Genomic DNA, 19,139 nt, shown 5'->3' with positions numbered 1-19,139 from the left:
TTTCCCGATTTTCCCATTGCGTTCAACGCACATGTTCAACGCATGCGACCGACGGACGCTAAAAATATTTATGTATGTATTCAATGTGCATATTATTTAGAGTCGTTTTTCGCTCATAAGGGCGAATGCTCACATGCAAATTTTAATACAACGCACAGCTGCGTTTTACACATGCGTTGAACGGACTAGCATGTTATTTTATTTTTAAATTATCGTATTTTTAATTTGTCGCGAAATATAAAAGACTATGTTCAATAACGGTGTAACAAATCAGATGTAATGCAATTCCTATCCAGGTTGCAGTTAATAATCCGTGTGACACGACACGCTGCGGAATATTTGAAATGATTACGCGAGTATGATGCGACGAAAAATGCATATGTCATTATCTACGTGTATACCAATGAAGGACTCAGGGCTTTCGTGCCGTGACAATAAATTGACAATACAAGGTGCTTGTTTAAATTTAATACGACATTGAAAGCAGGTACCATAAATGATATTGTTAAATAAATATTGCCAACAGTTACTCTCAAGCGATGTAAAAATAATCGTAAACCATAAAACGTTATTCGTTATTATTATTTTTAGGAATATTTTTTTCCCGATTGACATTACGGGAGTGAAAGCTCATTATCAATAATGTTTATACCGAATAAATATTGATAAAATGACAACGATAACACTGTAAACAATATGGTTGATAAAATAAAAGTATAAACCTGTTTTACCGAGGTATGAAAATAATGAAAAAGATAATAAGTATTAAAGGATTTATCAAAGCGTTTCCATACGTTTACTGTTGCGTGGGGTGCTGATATTGTATAATTAAATTTTATGTATATTTCTCAACAAGGTATGTGATGATTCTAAGAAACTATTAAAATAACCACAATTAATTATGATCTGATACAAATGTCTGCATTCAAAGAAAGAACTGCTAAATCTGGGCTATAAACCAATAGTCACAACACAAATCAAAGGATTTTTGATAAAATTTCTTGTAGTGTTCGGCAGCAATCGGGTGCAAACCTGACTGCTGTCACTATTTATTACCTACAATCATTTCTCTACGAATATACGACTGCATTTTGGTCAGTATCGAGAGTGTATTACGTAGTATAAACTGAACCAATTATTTTAACAAATGGTGGTCAATTAACGAAGATCAATCATCTTGCAGAACTCCTGTATTGTGTGTCAATACACGCGACTAAAGTGCGAACCAAATTGAGGTGCATGTCGCGGACTATTACATGACGTCACAGTGAGCTGCCGCTACGGGGAAAAATGTGTAATGTTGTTGTACTTAGTAAAATGTTATCAGACTGATGCTCCCATCCCGTAGCACATTTTGAACCTTTAAACGAACATTGTCAGTTGGTCTGCTGAAAAATCACCGAACTCACTAAAACAACAATGAGGTCATCTCACGTTGAACTGGACTGCATCGACAAATTCATGACGTTTTGAACGTTTTTATCATATTACACATGCCTACACTTTTCGAATGTCATCTTAAATTCACGTTTTTTTGGTTTTTTAGCGGTTGGCACTATGTATTTTCGATAAGAAAGTTGTCTATTATCTACGGTCTGCAAGTTGGGTTCTGTTCAAATTATTATCTATGGATGTCATGCCACAAGTATTTTAATGTACGCACACGTAGAAACTGTTAAAATTAATTGAAATTAGCATGAATGATTAATAATAATTCAAATTACTAACACATTATAGTAGGCGATCTTCATCAGTGTCGTTCTTCAGTGAATTTACAGAGATGGTACCATAGACTAAATTTGTCGCAGCGGCAGCGTGATAGTAGGCGATATGCACCTCAATTTGATTCGCGCTTAAGAAACTCAGAACTTTTTATTTCACTGTTATAATAGTAAAAAGGTCTTTCTAGATGTTAATTTAATCGTGGATTGTCTAAACTAAACTAAGTCTAGTGTATGTATATTCCATAATATACCTACATTGTTTATTTAACCTATCTATACAAACACCTTGTATTTTATGTAAAAATTGCCCATGTCACTTCAGTAACTGCATAGGGTTCGTGGCAATAACGCATCTGAGATAATGGCGCATGCGCACACACACGAGTGCTTCGGTTGGCAAGCCTTATCGGCGGGAAACGCCATTTTACTCGGCCCGCCGTCGCATGACCTCGATTCCGCGGGAAACCGACGCCGTGGAATCATTCCGTCGCACGGAAAACTATACGCGAAACTACACACAATATACCTAATCAATTTAATTATTATTTTGCGACAGGCCTCAGACTGGATGACCTGTGACGTGGCCAATTTCTGCATTCGCGTGCGCGCGGGAAATTGCGCGCCATTTTGCAAATCGCGTGCCGCCATTTTGCTTTCTCGAATGTTGTCATTTTATTCAAAATTGGAAAGTAAAGAAAGACGACACCGTTATTAAAATACTGAAACACATACATACATATTTTCAAAATACTTTTTTCTTAATTATTGGTTGAACGATCATCAAACAACGTGTCTTCTCATAGGTAACGAAAGTCATACATTTCTTTTATGATGTATAATTTTATTATGTATTATAAATCTCTAGGTTTCTGTAAAGATGCTTTGCTGAGCTATCATTGACATGCTCAGCCTTCACATTTCAAAATCTTTCATAAGATTGCATCTATCGCGACCGAAATCATTTGCTAAAACGAGATTAACGAAGCGAAGGTTAAAAAAAACACATTTGAAAAGACAGCTTGTTCGCAGACCTGTTCCTTTACGCCAAGATCAACTTTGAGTGCTTTCAACATCTTTCTAAGGGTATCGAATTTCCTCGGAAGTATATTTTTTTGTGAATAGTATTATGAGTACATAAACCAAGTGCTGATTAAAATTAGAAACCATAATGTCAAAATAAAAGTAAAACCTTACCCATATTGGCTAGGTAAAACTGTGGGATATCCTGTCGTTCTAATTCCAGCGGTAAAGGGGAATCCTGAAACAAAACAAAAGATACTAAGTAAATACATTGCTAATAAACAAAACCCTGATTTAAATCAAAGATGGGCCAATATTCTACATATAAATATCATCATTGCCTGAAATCATTAAGTATTCATTAAGGTGACGCATCAGTGAAACGCCAAATAATTTTCAACTGTACGCGCGACGAAATTTTGGACTCGCTGCTATTCACTGAGAGAATGTTGACCCGGGAACACGTCACTTTGCTGCGTGATAGCGACGGGTCAATTAATTCTAAAATCGTGTAAAGATGACTAAAAACGTTACCCATTTACTTTAAAAAGAAAACATGTCAATGAATATATTATTATTGTTACTAGTAGAACAATAAACTGAACATAAAATGGACGTATGTTGGATTTATATGACAATTAATATTTCGTTTGACAGGCGTCATTTTCACCCGCCACCCGCAATCCGCGCATCGCCTAGCGACGATCTTTTTAGACCGTGCCTCAACTAATGCATGGCCTTAAGTCATCAGTAAGTAATATTGTTTTATATGTTCAGTTATGACCAAAAGTTATTAATTATTATCATAGACAAAACGCCTATCCGCTTGGAAAATTTTGTAGTTCAAAATATATACTCGTAGTATTTGAGAAGAAATTGTCTCATTCGAATTTCGAATACATTCTCTTTTCAACAAAAGTATAATTCAAAACACAATACCCACCTAATTTATTGTAAAAATATTTTTAATTCGTTTATTACATTTTAAAAAGCTTCAATTAATAGCCGAAAATGTATTGCATAACATACCTACTGAACGTAAATTCAGAGACGAGATGAAAGATATGTCATTAATTACTAATAAAATACAAATTGAAATTCAAAAGGACGTCGAATAAATTACATTAACGACTTTATAATCTCAGATAATATAAATAAAATTGGTGCCAACACACAAAGAGGTAGGTATGCAGGCTACGTATTTTTATTTAATTCCACGTGATCTACGTTTTTATTATAAATAATAATTATAATATCTGCATATCTATTATTACCAATGACATTAATATGGACGAATCATCTGGAAAAGAAAATGACACTCACTTTATTGTCGGGTCTGCCGAATGGCATTATCTGTTCTAACGCCATTACAATAAAGGTGATATTGCAATAAATTCCTGATGCTTTTTGTTGGGTCTGCCGAATGGTTCGGTTCGAACGGGTTCGCTCAAATGAACATTGACATTAGAAACACTGCTCTAACGCCATTACAATAAAGGTCATATTGCTATAAATTCCCGATGCGTGATATCGCATAATGGAAATTCCGTGACGTCTACCTATACATGCGAATGCGCGAATTTACTTGCTAGCTACTGTATTGAGTGCGTCGTCCATTAATAATGTCATTGATTATTACATAATAATAGGTAGGTATATGAAAAAAAGATATTATAAGATATATATTATAATATAATCGTAAGTTCGTCGATATGTCGTCATAATACAACCCACCCACGATGGCCGAGCGGTAACGTGTCGGCCTATAATGCCGTGGGTGTCTGGTGCGAATCCTGGATCTGGCAAATTCACATCTTGTTTTTCAATGTGTATTTGGACCCAGAGTATAGATTTAATAGATTGGTTAACATTAGGTATTGCAATACCGCTATTTCAAAACCGGTATCCCAGTATCTTTCGATACCGAAATACCGATTTAAAAAATCAGACAATATCGATATATTCGGTATTGAAAGTGGAAACAATATGACGTATTAATTAGCATAAAAGGCTTAACAGGACTGTAATTGTTTTGTCGGGTTACGCGATGTCTGGTTTACTTCCGTGGCTTTTCATCGTCCTTGGTGACCAGCAATGCAAACTGCTGTAAAATATTATAATTTTAAAGAGATTTTTACGTAGGTGTATGTTTATTAGATACTTCTGTTTTTTCCATTTATTTTACGAATACCGGTATTTAATAGGAATTACCGAAATACCGGTATTGGTATTTTCATTCAGTTTTGCAATCCCTAGTTGACATCAATTTCTCGTGAAAACAACATTGTTAACACAACCTCCACTATGTGGACGAGCATGTGGTGAAGATCGTGAAGCAGTATTAGTAATAATAGCGACATAAAATTCATTTCTAAATAAAACACGGTTCTGATCGGTTTACACTTTACAGGAAGCCAGCAGCAAACAAATTTTGAAAATAGCCGATATACTGGATTATTTGTTAGGTTAGGTTAGGTTTTCATTCTTGAATTTATGAATTTTGCCAAAATCAGCTATGAAAATTGAATTAATGTTCATATTGAATCCAATAAAATTGGAGCGCGTTTAGTATACGGTCATCTCTTTCCGATAAGAAAGCTCACGGCGAACTGTGCCACAGTGAAATGTTTTACGTACATTTTACATGTAACCCTAATTCGGACACTTTCCGGTACCACTGGACGAATCCTACCATTCCATCCAGCGATTGTCTCTTCTCCGAGCTATCTGTCCAGTCAATTTCCCACTTTTAATGTGTATAATTTAGTGTATCCGTTGTATAATGTGGATAATTAAATTTATGACAGTAATTTTGTCTTCTTGGGTTGAACATGCATTATATTATTTTAAGTGCCTGAAATTCAGAAGCTTAGAATAATAATCTGATTCTAATATAAGCACTTCGGTGTCACAGAACGCGTACGCGAGAAATACCTACACATATTACAACGGACATTTTGTGTTATGTGAAAATAGTGGGGTATTTTTAGAAAATATATTTAAATCAGTGCTACTTCATCTCGACGAACAGTAAATAATCAACTAACAAGATCTTTGGACTTGTTGATTATTCTATGAACAGATGAGTTTTTGTTTCAGACATTGCCAAATAATTGAATTGGTATTATATCCAACCGGGTGAAACTATCATTTTATAATGGAATGTCAAAAACATCGGGAACTAAGGGTCGTGGGGTAACTAATAAATAGGGGTCGTCCGTATATGACGCCAGGCCTGATAAAATGTGGTGATTTTATGACGAAGTGTATTAAGTTTTTTTTTAAATTCAAATCATTTTTTTTTTTACATATATTGGAACTTTACAAATTATACATTTAAGACGTTCACAACATGACATATAAAAAAACAAATAAGTATTATAAAAACAGTATAAAGAGTAAATAGATACAAAACTTATAAAGTAGATACATCGAAGTACACCGGAATGTGCTAAGTGGACCCTATTTTAAGAATTTATAAAACAACCCTCAAGCGATTTGGTTAAACAGAGTTATTGCCCTGGTATTGGTATCACCAATGGCGTGTTAGTTCTGCACAATGGAAGTACAAACAACTGATGATTTCTAAGATAGTTATCAGGGACACAGATCAATACTACAAATAATGGAAGAGTTCCTATTTGCATTGCATATAAGTCGGAAAAAGATGTGGCCAAATATAGACATCTTCTAGCATTTAAACAAAAGTTTGTAAGCCTACCCAATAGAAAGCCAATTGGATAAAGCTTAGAAGCCAGAAAATTTTACGGCATACATTCCAACGTAATTTTTTTTTACTAATGTGGTTGAATACCAACATAATTCCGCCTGGTAAAAATATCTTCAAAAAATAGTCAACCTACTTTGTGAGAAATATCCATAATATACCTACCTACATAATAACTAAGTAACTTGGTAAGCGAAATATATTTTTAAAAATATCCGGAAAGAGCCCCGAAACTGGGGTTCTGATTTTGAATTTGATGGATCCATACTCAAGAACCAAACCCCATTCGATTATTCTAGTCTACACGCACCGCGCCCGAAACGAAACCTTGCTTGCTCTGCCTAGCAGTTAGATCGCAAGACCCATTAAGATTTCTCAGGTAAAATACATGGTCATGTATTTTACAACGCGTTTCTTTTATCATACTAATAAGCCTTGTTATTTCACAGTTTATTATTACATTATTCGAGCTTTTGATATGTTGATCCTTTTACAAATAATTTACAAAATTAAATATTATGCGATGTTATTAGTATGTCGTAGTTTGAAGTGCGGTTGCATACGGCAGTAGACTTACGACTCCTGCGCCAGACTCATTTCCGTAAGTTGGAAATAAGCTAAAACTGTGCTCGCGAGAATAGGATAGGAGAGTGACGTAACAGCTGCAGACACAGTTGGACCACTTAGAGGTCCACAATATCTGTGGAAATATAATTTATTTATTCCTGCGGCCGCAAATAGGTGGGCTTTGATAGAGACGGCGAATAATGCGGACGCGGGGCTATTCTCGCGACGCTTTTTGGCTTCTCTAAATTAACTGGAGACGGCCATTTGTCTTGGCGGGAAAGTTATGAGTTTAGATCAAGAGATAAATGGCACTGAAAAAATTAAGCGAGCGGAAAAACAACGGAGTGCGGATAATAGTTTGTTTTTTTTAAATGCTGTCTCGAAATACAACTAGACGAATGTTTTCGTATACGTATTATACCTACCTATGTATAATTAAAATTTACGGCAGATTTTTATGTGTCAAAACAACTAAAATTATTAATTTAAACATGTTGGTAAGTATGCCGTATGAAATGACAAATAGTTTTAACATGCTCTTTTCAGTAGGTAAGTGAATTAATTAAAATAAAAGTCAATATCCTTATATGAAAAAAATTGCCATGTATATATATTGCCACCTCAATACTACAATTAGATAACTCTGATTTAGTCATTATTGAGAAAATGAAATTTAAACTATACTTGATTAACATAAACCTAGGCTATAATTATTATTTAAAATAAAAATGGAAAATTGCACACAATTAAATAATGTTCAATTGTACGAGAAAATATCGTAGATATATAATTTTATTTATTTAACGCCTGCAGGGTTTTAAAGTTATCTAATATTTTCAACACACAAAATTAATACAGTTCCCATTAACTTCTGACTTACCTAGTTTTATCATTTTGTAGAGAAGAAAATGTAGAATCATATTCAATAGCTATCTGAAAAAGTTATAGTATTGAAATGACGATAATTATGTATATAATATAATATTATTTATCTTTCGAACTTATCGCTAATTCTATGTTTTTGTCAACTGATTGTATGAATAATATTTTCAATATTGAAATATAAATGAGACAAAAATATAACTAGTAACGAATTGAGACCAAAGAGAATTGATTTTTTTACAATGCTCTGATGGGGACGCCGACATGAGCAAAAATCGTATAGAGCCCACATTCAATTTTGACTTACTCGCACCTTAGCGATATAAAGCCCGATTCACTGCGAACAACTCCATATCAATGGGCCGATACCACACTGGCTGCATATCCCTAAAACTATGGATGGCTGCGGTACATTACGAAATGTCAAAAAGAATGTATCTACCTACGCGTCAAACCTAGCCGAATTTACCTTTACACTCGATGATTGAAACAAAACGGCAAAATTATCACGTCATATTAGTAAATAAAAATAAACAAATATAATACTGCACTACCAAAACTGACAAACATAATTATAATAAAAAAAAATACCGTTACATAAATAATTATAAATGATAGACTCTTTATACATAATATATTGATTAAGTATTACTTTGTTTTTATTACTGTGAAAATGTTTAACTAACGTTTAGACATTGTTAACTACTTAAAATATGGTAGGTATGTAATTCCGAAATTACGAGATTTCATTTTAGTGAAAAACCTATTCTTCTGAATATGTATACGAAAATTATCAGTTGTGTATTTGTTGGAGATGTTTATTTGTTGATGATGATGACATCCGTTTTCTCATTATCTCAATTGAGATTAGAAGTACGTGTTTGTAATGGATTGAAAACCACTAACCCGAACTAGAGCGAGCCACGGTAGGCACATACATAATATAATGTAATATTGTTATTTTATTAGTATTACTCAATAATAAAATGTATAATATTGACTGTTCTGCCACTCGCAGTTATCCAGTCATAAAAAATGCAATCATCGCAAGCAATATAATTTCCCGCCGATGTATTCCGAGTCTGAAAAAGCGACGCAAACAAACTGATAAAGGAAATCGCGTTTGACGTATTCAAACAACGACCGCCGTTCTAAATTCGAACGCCTATTTTTCAAATTGGTATAGTTTTTTTTCTCTAAGACGACAGACAGACATCCCACATATTCAGCCAGAATTTCTATCTGTTTTGCCAAAGGCGTACCGTGGAATATACAAGGCCGCACAACAAATAATATTTTCTGCAGATTAAAAAAAAAAAAAAACAGAATGCATTCAATTACGAAGATTGCTACGTTCATTGCGGTTATATAGAGTAGAACTTCGATTTTCTGGACTGATTGGGGATAAAGGTAATCCGGAGAATGATATATCCGAATAATCGATAAAATAATAAAACCTTTATTTTATTTCGAGATATTTTGAAAAAATTACTTCTTTATTAGTTAAGTATATGGTTTAAAAGTCTATTTTTTCTTATAATAAATGGAAAAAGATGTTGACAGTTTATTTAAATACATATATTAAGAGTTTTACATTATAGTAAGGTACTTGAATAAAGTGATTGCGTGCTCAATCATACAGCATAATACGGACATGTCTTACCAATTCGTATTACCGATCCTCATTGTTTTCTGAATTTCAATCTAACTATCCCGTTACACATAATTACTGTGTTCAGATAGCAACGCCTCGGAATACTTTTGGTTATTTTTAGAATTTAAATACATCAATTTCTTTAATATAATAAATATAATTTACAATATTTTGACATATTTTAATCCAAAGGAGATCCCTTTCAATTTGTGCATATATAATACATAAATTATATTGCATTAATTTTTTATTTGATTAAAACTACATATTACACCTCTTCTACCTTTATGAATGTAATGCAATGCTACCTTTCACAAGTCAATATAATGTTTTTTAAGATATAATTAAATGTTTCTTAAAATTTCTCAGTTAAAAAATGGTTCGTATTCCACGGGTGCCACTGTTGTTGGTAGCAACCAAAGACAAGAAGCAGCGTTGCGATAGAAACGAACAGTTTGATCAGGTGCCAAGTCAGATGTGACAATGCTATATTTAATTGCCATTGTTGCGAGATGTCTTTAGCTCGTTGACGATTTTTGCAGACGTTAGAAATTTAAATTTGGAATGACATGTTTCCAATGTTCGTTTTTATGACGTTTATGATAAAACAGAAACCTGGAACAAGGCGCTCTGGATTTTATATTTCCTTGACATCCGCTAGTATGCATTGAGATATAAATCTAGCGTTAGAAAATTAATATTTTTAATCATAATAAAAACGGCCACTTCAAAGGCAGATCTGTTTTGATTTAAAGTTCGTATTAAAATACATAATTATAAAATTCAAGAAGCTATAATTTTAGAAACCGCAAAATTACTATATCTTTTATGAATTTTCGTCTGTAATAATTTAATATGATGAGAAAAGCTTACATTCGTAAATTAATTTGCTAGGAAATTTCGTAAGAAGATATAACAATATTGAAAGTATTTTAAAATAAAAGTTTTTTATTGTTCGTGAAACATGTAATATATTATTTGGTTGGTTTATTGAAATTGAAGGTTATTTTTCATTTTATCAATAACCAGTAGGTTAACAAACATACTTTTTATACTAAAAATTGCTCTAAATATTAATAGTACACATATTTTGGGGCTCATATGTTTAATTTAATTACATGGATATTTCACATACTAACTACAAAACTGTGACCGAATAACGATAGGTAAGTAGCGAAGACACTGGACAAAATGCAATCTGTTTTAATTGAATTTCTGTACGTGTATTCACAGTGTACACAAATCTTCAAATGCAAAATTAATTTAGATAATTAATTTCCTTGAAACTGCTGCAAAAATAGTTATTTAACGTCTACATTTCAGATCAGGTCCAAATATAAATTTCCCCGCGGTAAATATTATAAAATATCTTATAGAGTAATTTAGATTTTCAACTATCCATAACAATACGTACTGAAAACAATATTTTTATCCAAGTACCTACATATTATTATAGTATTGCAGTAGAAAAAAATAAAATCACGATTACAACTCAACAGCCGGAAATGTTATTATTTAAATTAGGAAAATCCGTGTTTGTGTATGCAACATTAAACATGTGACGCAATAAAATTTGGTTTGAAAAAAGAACAACCTGCTGCAGGCGCATCGTTTGACATCCAATTGTCCGTAAGATCAAAGCATTGTATCTGGTCACATAAATATTTTAATGGTACAAATCGATTTCGCTTGATTTTGGCTACTACATAATTAAATTAATAGAGATTGATTTACAGGTTCCCCCAGAGACATGGGCATTTTTTTTTATTAGCCAATAAATTAATTAATTAACATTGCTCACTTTTATAACTAGCACTAACTTAACATCTATGAGGCTACAAAGATGTTTAGGTAACGTAGACCGTAGAGGCAGTTGTAGGTAACGTAGACCTATAAATCTCTATTATTCACATTTCTTAGAGTTGATATACTCTAATAGACAGGCAGTGTAGCAAGAATTGATAGTACCTACTTAACCGCCAAAATTGTAGACAGTTGCAAGTCGACTGGCAGGAACACTGGAACGGAATATGGAGGAAATTCTTGGACAACATTATATAATAATGATAATAGGTATGCATCATTTTCAACGTACAAGTATAGATCTCTTATATATTGAATCAATGCTTATCATAGAACAGATTAATACGAAAGACATGCGAAAGCCGCCATGGACCAAGGTTTTAAATGACCTAACACAAAGCGCGTCGACTGCCTTCAAATATTGAATCCGCGTTTCGGTTACGTGAGAAACTTTAATCCTTTAATGCATAAAATAACACATGCTTTAAAACGTGTTTAAGTTTATCCCATATCTTTTCACACTCGAGATCCGTAGCCTGGTGTACCACACCCGGTAGGGTATGACAGTTCCCAATGATATTGTATCACCTGATACTCACTATGTTTACTACGTGAAAGAAGTATGTGTCGTATGCATAAACAATTTCATATTAGGTCAATAACAAGAGATTTACTTTGCATTTTTCTAAGATCTTTAATTACCACCAAACAAACGTCGAGCCTTGCGAAAAGAAACACTTCAGTGCTTTTGTTATAAATTGAGTTTATGTTGCACTTCTCAGTATCCCGTGTATGTCTAATAATTGCGAACATATTTTGTTACAAAACAGGCATACCTCATGTCACATAATAAACAACGGATATTCCAGACAGTAGGTACCTACATAGTTACAAAAATACACAACGAGATTGTTTGCAATACATACGCGCCAAGAATTCAGAGTAAACGTCTTGTTTGTACCGATTTATAATGGTCGAAAATTACGACGCAGAGACCGTCGTCGGCGACCAATTTTCCGATGGCGTTTTTACTTTCCGTAGCTTGGCTCAGACACAAGTTCAACTGAAACGCAATTGGCACTATTGGTACACAATATTAGGGCATATAAATAAAATCTTATAAATATTTCAGCTACTTACCTATATCAATGTTCAGTTAAACATACCTACTTACATAGCAGTAGAAATACTGCAACGATTATAACAATACACTTACAGCGATCAGTATGTTACAATATACCACCTGCACATCTATTTTATATGCAAGACTGCTATCGGCAGCTATCAAGGGTAGTTTTTCGTTTTTTTGTATCGAAGTATTAGCACTAATTATTGTCATTATATGTCATATTTGCAATAAGTCAGTTGTAATTGTTACAATAAGTGTTATGTTTTAATAGCACCTCTCTTGGCTGTGTTAAAGTTTAGAGCGAGATAGACAGTTTTGGCTGTTTAGACGGCTAACTTATTGTAATTGTTACAATAAGTGCTAATACTTCAATAAATCTGCAAAATATTATTATTATAATAACTTCAAGTAACGCAGGGCAATTTTCGGCTTTACTCAAAAATTTAAAAACAAACTAACCGGTGTACATACTAACAGTTTATTTTAACATATTATTTGTCTATAGAAACCATATGGAAACTGATATTTCTCATCTCTCCAAAATGCGGCGCCAATTACATATATTTACGCAAGGTTACTATTATTACAGATCCTTTAATTTTATAGCATTTAAAGAAGTCGCTAGTCCTCAATTCCTATGTTGCAATTTCTTTACTTAGGGATGTTAATAATAAATCAATTCGCACACCGTTTAGAAAAAATAAAGAATAATTCGCCACTGAAGAATAAAATAAAAGAAAAATATTACCTGTCCAAGAGGCAATAGTAAGGATGGTTTCCAGGAAAATAAATACTCATGAATGCGGATATTGGCACGCATTAAGACACATACGATGTTGTCAGATTAAAAATAAAACATACGAAAGGCATGAAATAAGAACGGACACAAATGTAAATTTAAAAACTAATATAAGTAACATAAATTTCTTTTATGGTGTTAACTGTACAATTACAGCGACTGAGGTAGATAATGTTAAAATAATATGATATTGCACACTTTTGGTGAATACACAGTATTTACCTACTGAATGCTCTCTACAACGTTTAAGTTAATATTGTAAAGCGTAAATTTTTGGTGGAAAGACATTGAATTAATTAAAATGGAAGCCAATATTTATTATTTATCGACATAATTGATTAACTCTATAAGGACCAATTTCGTCAGATTTTTTAGATGATGTCGAACTTATTGCATACCGTTTTAATTTTAAGTGCGTATTTTTTAAAATAAATATAGTCACATTATACACACACACACTATTATGGTACCGGTGTGTTGACTAATAAATAACAATCAAGGCAATTCGCATGACGCCTCTTTAAGAATTATTTGAATACCCAAGTAGAATGAAGTAGGGTGGATAAGCTTATTTACAGTGATTTTCATAGATTTTTAACTAACGTTGTTGGCGAAAAATTTCGTACCACTTGTGGAGGTCATTGATTCAATAGAATTAATCAAATTACATAGTTTACGACAGTTACATTACATCGAGTCTTTACCACTTACTATATTAATTGTCATAACATACATATTAATATGACTTCATCGTCATGTTCGTTGGGAAATGTTATAAAAGGTAAACACAGTGAAGAAGTTCCTCCACCAGTGTGGTCGGCGGTCAGAAAACGCTAATGTCGCAAATATTGCTGTCTCGCGACGACAATGCAGCAACACTTAGCGCTTGTTTTATCTCCGCTGAATAAACAATTGGATGGTGGCCAAGCCAAAGACCGCTTCGGTTTTATCCCAAGTAATTTTCTTATTAGTTTCCGTCACAAAACAACGCAAAAGAATAAAGTAACTGCGAAGACTCGGACTTCCAGAGCGTCTCCACTTGAATCAATTCAAAGGGCTGTCAGATGAGATCTCAGTTTGCCGCAATTCGACAGGCTAATCGAACTTTCAGAAAACCGCTAAGCAAATCTCTTCGATAAAACGAACGAAGTAATAGTGTACCCATTTTTTTATAACAAACGAATTATTACAGTTAATAAGATAAAAAAAAAAATGACAGCCCACTTCAAATAATAGTGGTCAATATATCAGAATTACGTCAGCTACTGTCGCTCTACTACTCGATGAGGGCCTCTCATTGATATTTTAACTATTCTTAGTCCTTGGTCTTTCGTTCCCACAAACTTCTACAAAACTTGATTATCTCATATAAGTATTCAAAGTACTTAGGTATCTCTTTAAATCCTTTATTATATTATCTTGTGTGCCACTGGATGATCCGTTTTTACTGACAGTTCCACTTCAAGATTTTACACATTGTAGTATTTATGTCCATCAATTTTGTTTGCTCTCTTATCCATTTATTTCTCTTTTGATGATGGTATTACCGCGTCGTCCTACTATATGTCTACAAATAAATAATCGTGCTGAATAGTTCATGAGTAGGTACTAGGTATGTCATTATTTATGACCCTTTCGCTAACAACGCAAACAATACCATCTGACAGTAGGTTTCAACATATTTTCATTTTACAACAAAAAATACCTAGGTACCTAATCTTTATCACTGAATGATAATTTCTAAAATTTTTATCGTATTCTTTATCATTTAAGTTTACGGAAAGTTTATTTTTTAATAATGTATTGTTTATCTAACGAGGTATATTCATTATTAAGTAGTTAAATCTATGTTACCGGATGTTTATGTGAAACACCACAAGAATATTGTTAAAACATTTCAAAACAATATACAAGAAGTCAATCATTATAATATTCTATGCACCACAGAGAAAAAAAAACACCAACAAACAATAGCATTAGTAGACACAAATACGTCCGATAAAGTAATCATAATCCCTGACAAATTAGTTAGATATCTATGAGCATGGTAAGAATACCACAAATCATTGATTTTTATAAAAAAAATAATACAAGGGCGAGTGTTTATCTTGGGCTTAATTTTTAAGTCTTACATTGTTCATGCGGCCGCAATTTTTTTATTATAAATAAAGGCGAGCTTTAAAATTTACCATCACTTATTATTACTTATAACCGCTAAGCTTCAAGTGAGAAATGTTTCTGGATGTCATAGCGGCAGGACTGATTTTAAATGGAAAATTAATTATAACGGAAAAAATACTTTTTATTAAACAGGAGATTATTAATTAAGTATGGTATAAATTAATATAACCTATACATATATTGAAGAATTATAACTAATTAAGATCAACCGATTATTGGACCAACCGGTTACGATGGCTTTTGGTCATAAGTGCACGAAAGAAAATGCGCTATTACGAATATTATAATCGTCATTGTCAATCAACTAATATATCGTATTTATCTTCATCCAAGAAGAATAATATTACACGTCCATTTATGTATTGAAAACACACAAACTTTATGTGTTTGTCAACTTTTCGTTTGTTAATCAAATTAATTAACAATCCACAAAAGACAGTTTACAAATTATTTCATAATTCATTGTGACGTTGTTTTAATATTGGGTTTATTAGTTCCAACCTTGAATTACAATAAAATACAGCGACAATATACTGATACCCTTGTTTAATTGATGGGTACACAGGTTACCCGCAAATTGATTATTATGCAAATGCATTTATGACTTTGAAATATCAATACATATAGTAAAATCTTTCGGGAAATGTACAGGGCGGTAACCCTGTTTTTAAGTGACGCGTTTCGGTCGTCGCAAGCGCGTCTATTTTAGTGGGCAAAAATTAGAACCAAGCCGCTAGCAACCAAATTACGGAGACAGAAAGAGAGGCAGTGAGGAAATAACTTTCTAGCGCTTGCAGCTGATGACATTTTTCTCCATTTATAATCGGATATCTCTGTAGCACGTGTGCGCTCGATCTAAGACTTCGACAGGAGTGATTTAAAAAGGACTAAAGCGTTACTTTGTAAGTATGCACTGTAGGAGTGAATTAATTTGGTGTCAGGAATGGAGAAAGAACGAGGAACTCAAGTTTTAAACCACTATTAATAAATGTTTAAAAAAAATACAAGTGAAACGGAACCGGATATCGAACTAGCACAGGAAGACGACTGTAAATAATAGCATGTCATAATACTTGACAGGAATTAGAAGATATGCAATACGGAATCTAATAATTCTACTTCTACTGAATGCCACGTAAATATACTGTAAATGGTTAAGTATATAATAATTTTATAACAGTTGGTATTCGTATAATGCCACTGACTTCAACTAACTACCTAATATCAAATACCATCATCATTTCAATAGTTCAACTTTAACAAATGGAAAATCTTGAAAATAATATTTACCTACCTACCTATCTCGAAATTATTAAACTTCTCGTTTTTCACAATTTGACCAAACACCACAGATCGGACATTGCCACTGCAACCCGGTGTCTGTTTTGACCCGTATTCGGACAATTTAAAACGCGTACTTGTTCAACCCCATACAATTCCTGATCCTCTGGGATACTGTGCCCTCGTCTACACCATCAAATTACTTACTTGAGTGTATATAATATATATGAATAGGCAATTTCCCTTATTATTATTTTTTTGCAAGTAAAATTAATACTCGAACAACATCGAGGTTACTAAGAAAAAAGGACGTAAAAAGAACATTCTATTTGGTGTTATACTGTGAAGAAGATACACCTATTATTTATTAGTGATAAATATGGAAACCATTAAAATAAAGTTTATACTTCAAATTCCTCTCCTGTAAAGTTAAAAAGTATACTTTTTGCTTATTATTAATATTAGCCCTGAAGAATTTCCAAAACTGAGATATGCAAGGAGTTGTAAGGTTGTAACAATATAAACTGTACGCCAAGATGTTCCTAAAAATAAAACATAGTTATAAACACTCTCGATGCACAAGTACAACGATAGATTCGTATGGTTCGTTGGCTTAGGACGATAACAATATTTGCAAGAAGAACTTAAAATAAAAGAAGGTCTCCTTAGATTCTTTTCAAAAAATCGTCTATAGGAATTGGGAAGAGTAGCTAAAAAGGTCTCGACTTGAATTTTATTGTTCTGGAATGGAAACACTTTGGAATAAAACTAGGTACCTACTATATATAAAATATTTAATACAATTATTGCAATGAATTTGGTACAGTGATGGCAGACGGTAATAATTGCAGTTTTTCACTTTTAAAGTTTTCTTCCATAATATATTTAAAATTTTACATTATTTGACGTGTCAATATATTAGAACTGCAACTTTATCGGTCACAAAGTAATATTAAAAGATATCTGCGTCTGACCAACTGTGAAAAAAAATGATATAGCAAATGGATAAATCTGCTTAAAATGTAAGATAATAATAATATGTCAATTTTTTTAATAAAAGAAATGATTAAAGGTTTGTGTTGGAATGCTAATTCCGCTTATTTTTATATAAAATACTTCAAAATATTTTATAAACCAACTTGTGAAGACTGATTTCAAAACTTTCTATTGCTGTCCTGTAAAATTGTGTAAACAGCAGTTTTAACCGATTGCCATCACAGTTCCGAATTACAAACATACATATTATCTGGTCTGAATTTACGACCTGTAGATATTGAACAAAAATGTGTAGATAAATAGTTTTTATGATCAATACATAAATGTGTATTATATTTACCATCTATTTATTTAATTGACCTTTTTGCCATATTAAAGAATTGAGATTGCATTGCAATAATTCAAAACGAATTATTTGAGTTCGTCGGCCGCAATAAGCTTAGCCGAATGTGGTCTGTGCGATAGGTACACTTTGGGTGCGTGCCATGTCCAAATTACCTTCGCGTTTCACATCACATAGCGGCGTTATTATTTGTAGACACCGAAATTATTTTATCCATTCGTATACATGTGTCCATGGCGCGTACCTATACATTTACGTTCGCGTATCAATCCTAACTATCTCCGAATAAATGATTCATGAAAATTATTGACCGATATGTAACGCTACGGTGCTACGGTGATGCTACGACATGCCTACGCAATGGGGAAGCGTAGAACTGGGACGGCTTCGCGGTCCGTTGTTGCTGTCGAAATAATTAACGTATTCATACGTAATTCAAATTGAAATTTATTTATGTATATTGTACATGAAGCGGGCATTGCAAATTATAAGTTTAAGACACGAAGACTATATTATTATGATACATATAAAACAACATATTATATCTAAATAATTTTAAAAACACTTCTGAGAAAATATATTATAACCAATAGAAAAAATCTTTTTGAAAACAGTAAGACACCCCCGCAGGAATCAGGTATCGCGCCCACGCACATTGACCACAATGCTGAAGGAGTCATACTTAATTACGACAAATTTTAACTGATGGTTTTTTTAATACTCAGTGAAGCGCTTTTCAAATTGAGCTACATTGGCGATCGGCTTTAGTATTTTAAATCAAAGTAGGTATTACTTTAATTTTAATTACTAACCGACGTCACGGATCACTCCAAGATTTTTTGTTGCAACTCACTTATAATAACTAATTAACTAATAATTTTTAATTTACTATATTTTTTATTCAACGAATAATTCATAAGATTTATTGAACATACTTATTTTGAAAACACTTCTGAGAAAATATACTATAAATAAAAAAACAATATGTAAGTATCATTATTCGAATAAAAAAATACTGCTTTTATACAAATTG

General features: G+C 32.7%; 1 protein-coding gene across 5 annotated transcripts in view; it reads right to left on the bottom strand.

Moving 5' to 3' along the window:
- The window catches only part of LOC147072516 (RNA-binding protein 24-like), a 150,772-nt gene that overhangs the window by 38,314 nt on the left and 93,319 nt on the right, over window positions 1-19,139 (bottom strand). For all 5 annotated transcript variants that reach the window (XM_085946920.1, XM_085946923.1, XM_085946924.1 and 2 more), the window contains one exon: window positions 2,919-2,982. In XM_085946920.1, coding sequence (XP_085803046.1) covers window positions 2,919-2,982 — 64 coding nt within the window. The remainder of the gene's footprint in view (window positions 1-2,918; window positions 2,983-19,139) is intronic.

The sequence above is a fragment of the Rhyacophila brunnea genome, unplaced genomic scaffold, assembly GCF_057557595.1.
Source record: "Rhyacophila brunnea isolate RB1 unplaced genomic scaffold, BYU_Rbru_1.0 scaffold_2, whole genome shotgun sequence".
Taxonomy (NCBI): Eukaryota; Metazoa; Arthropoda; class Insecta; order Trichoptera; family Rhyacophilidae; genus Rhyacophila; species Rhyacophila brunnea.
This window is presented reverse-complemented; position numbering and strand designations above follow the sequence as displayed.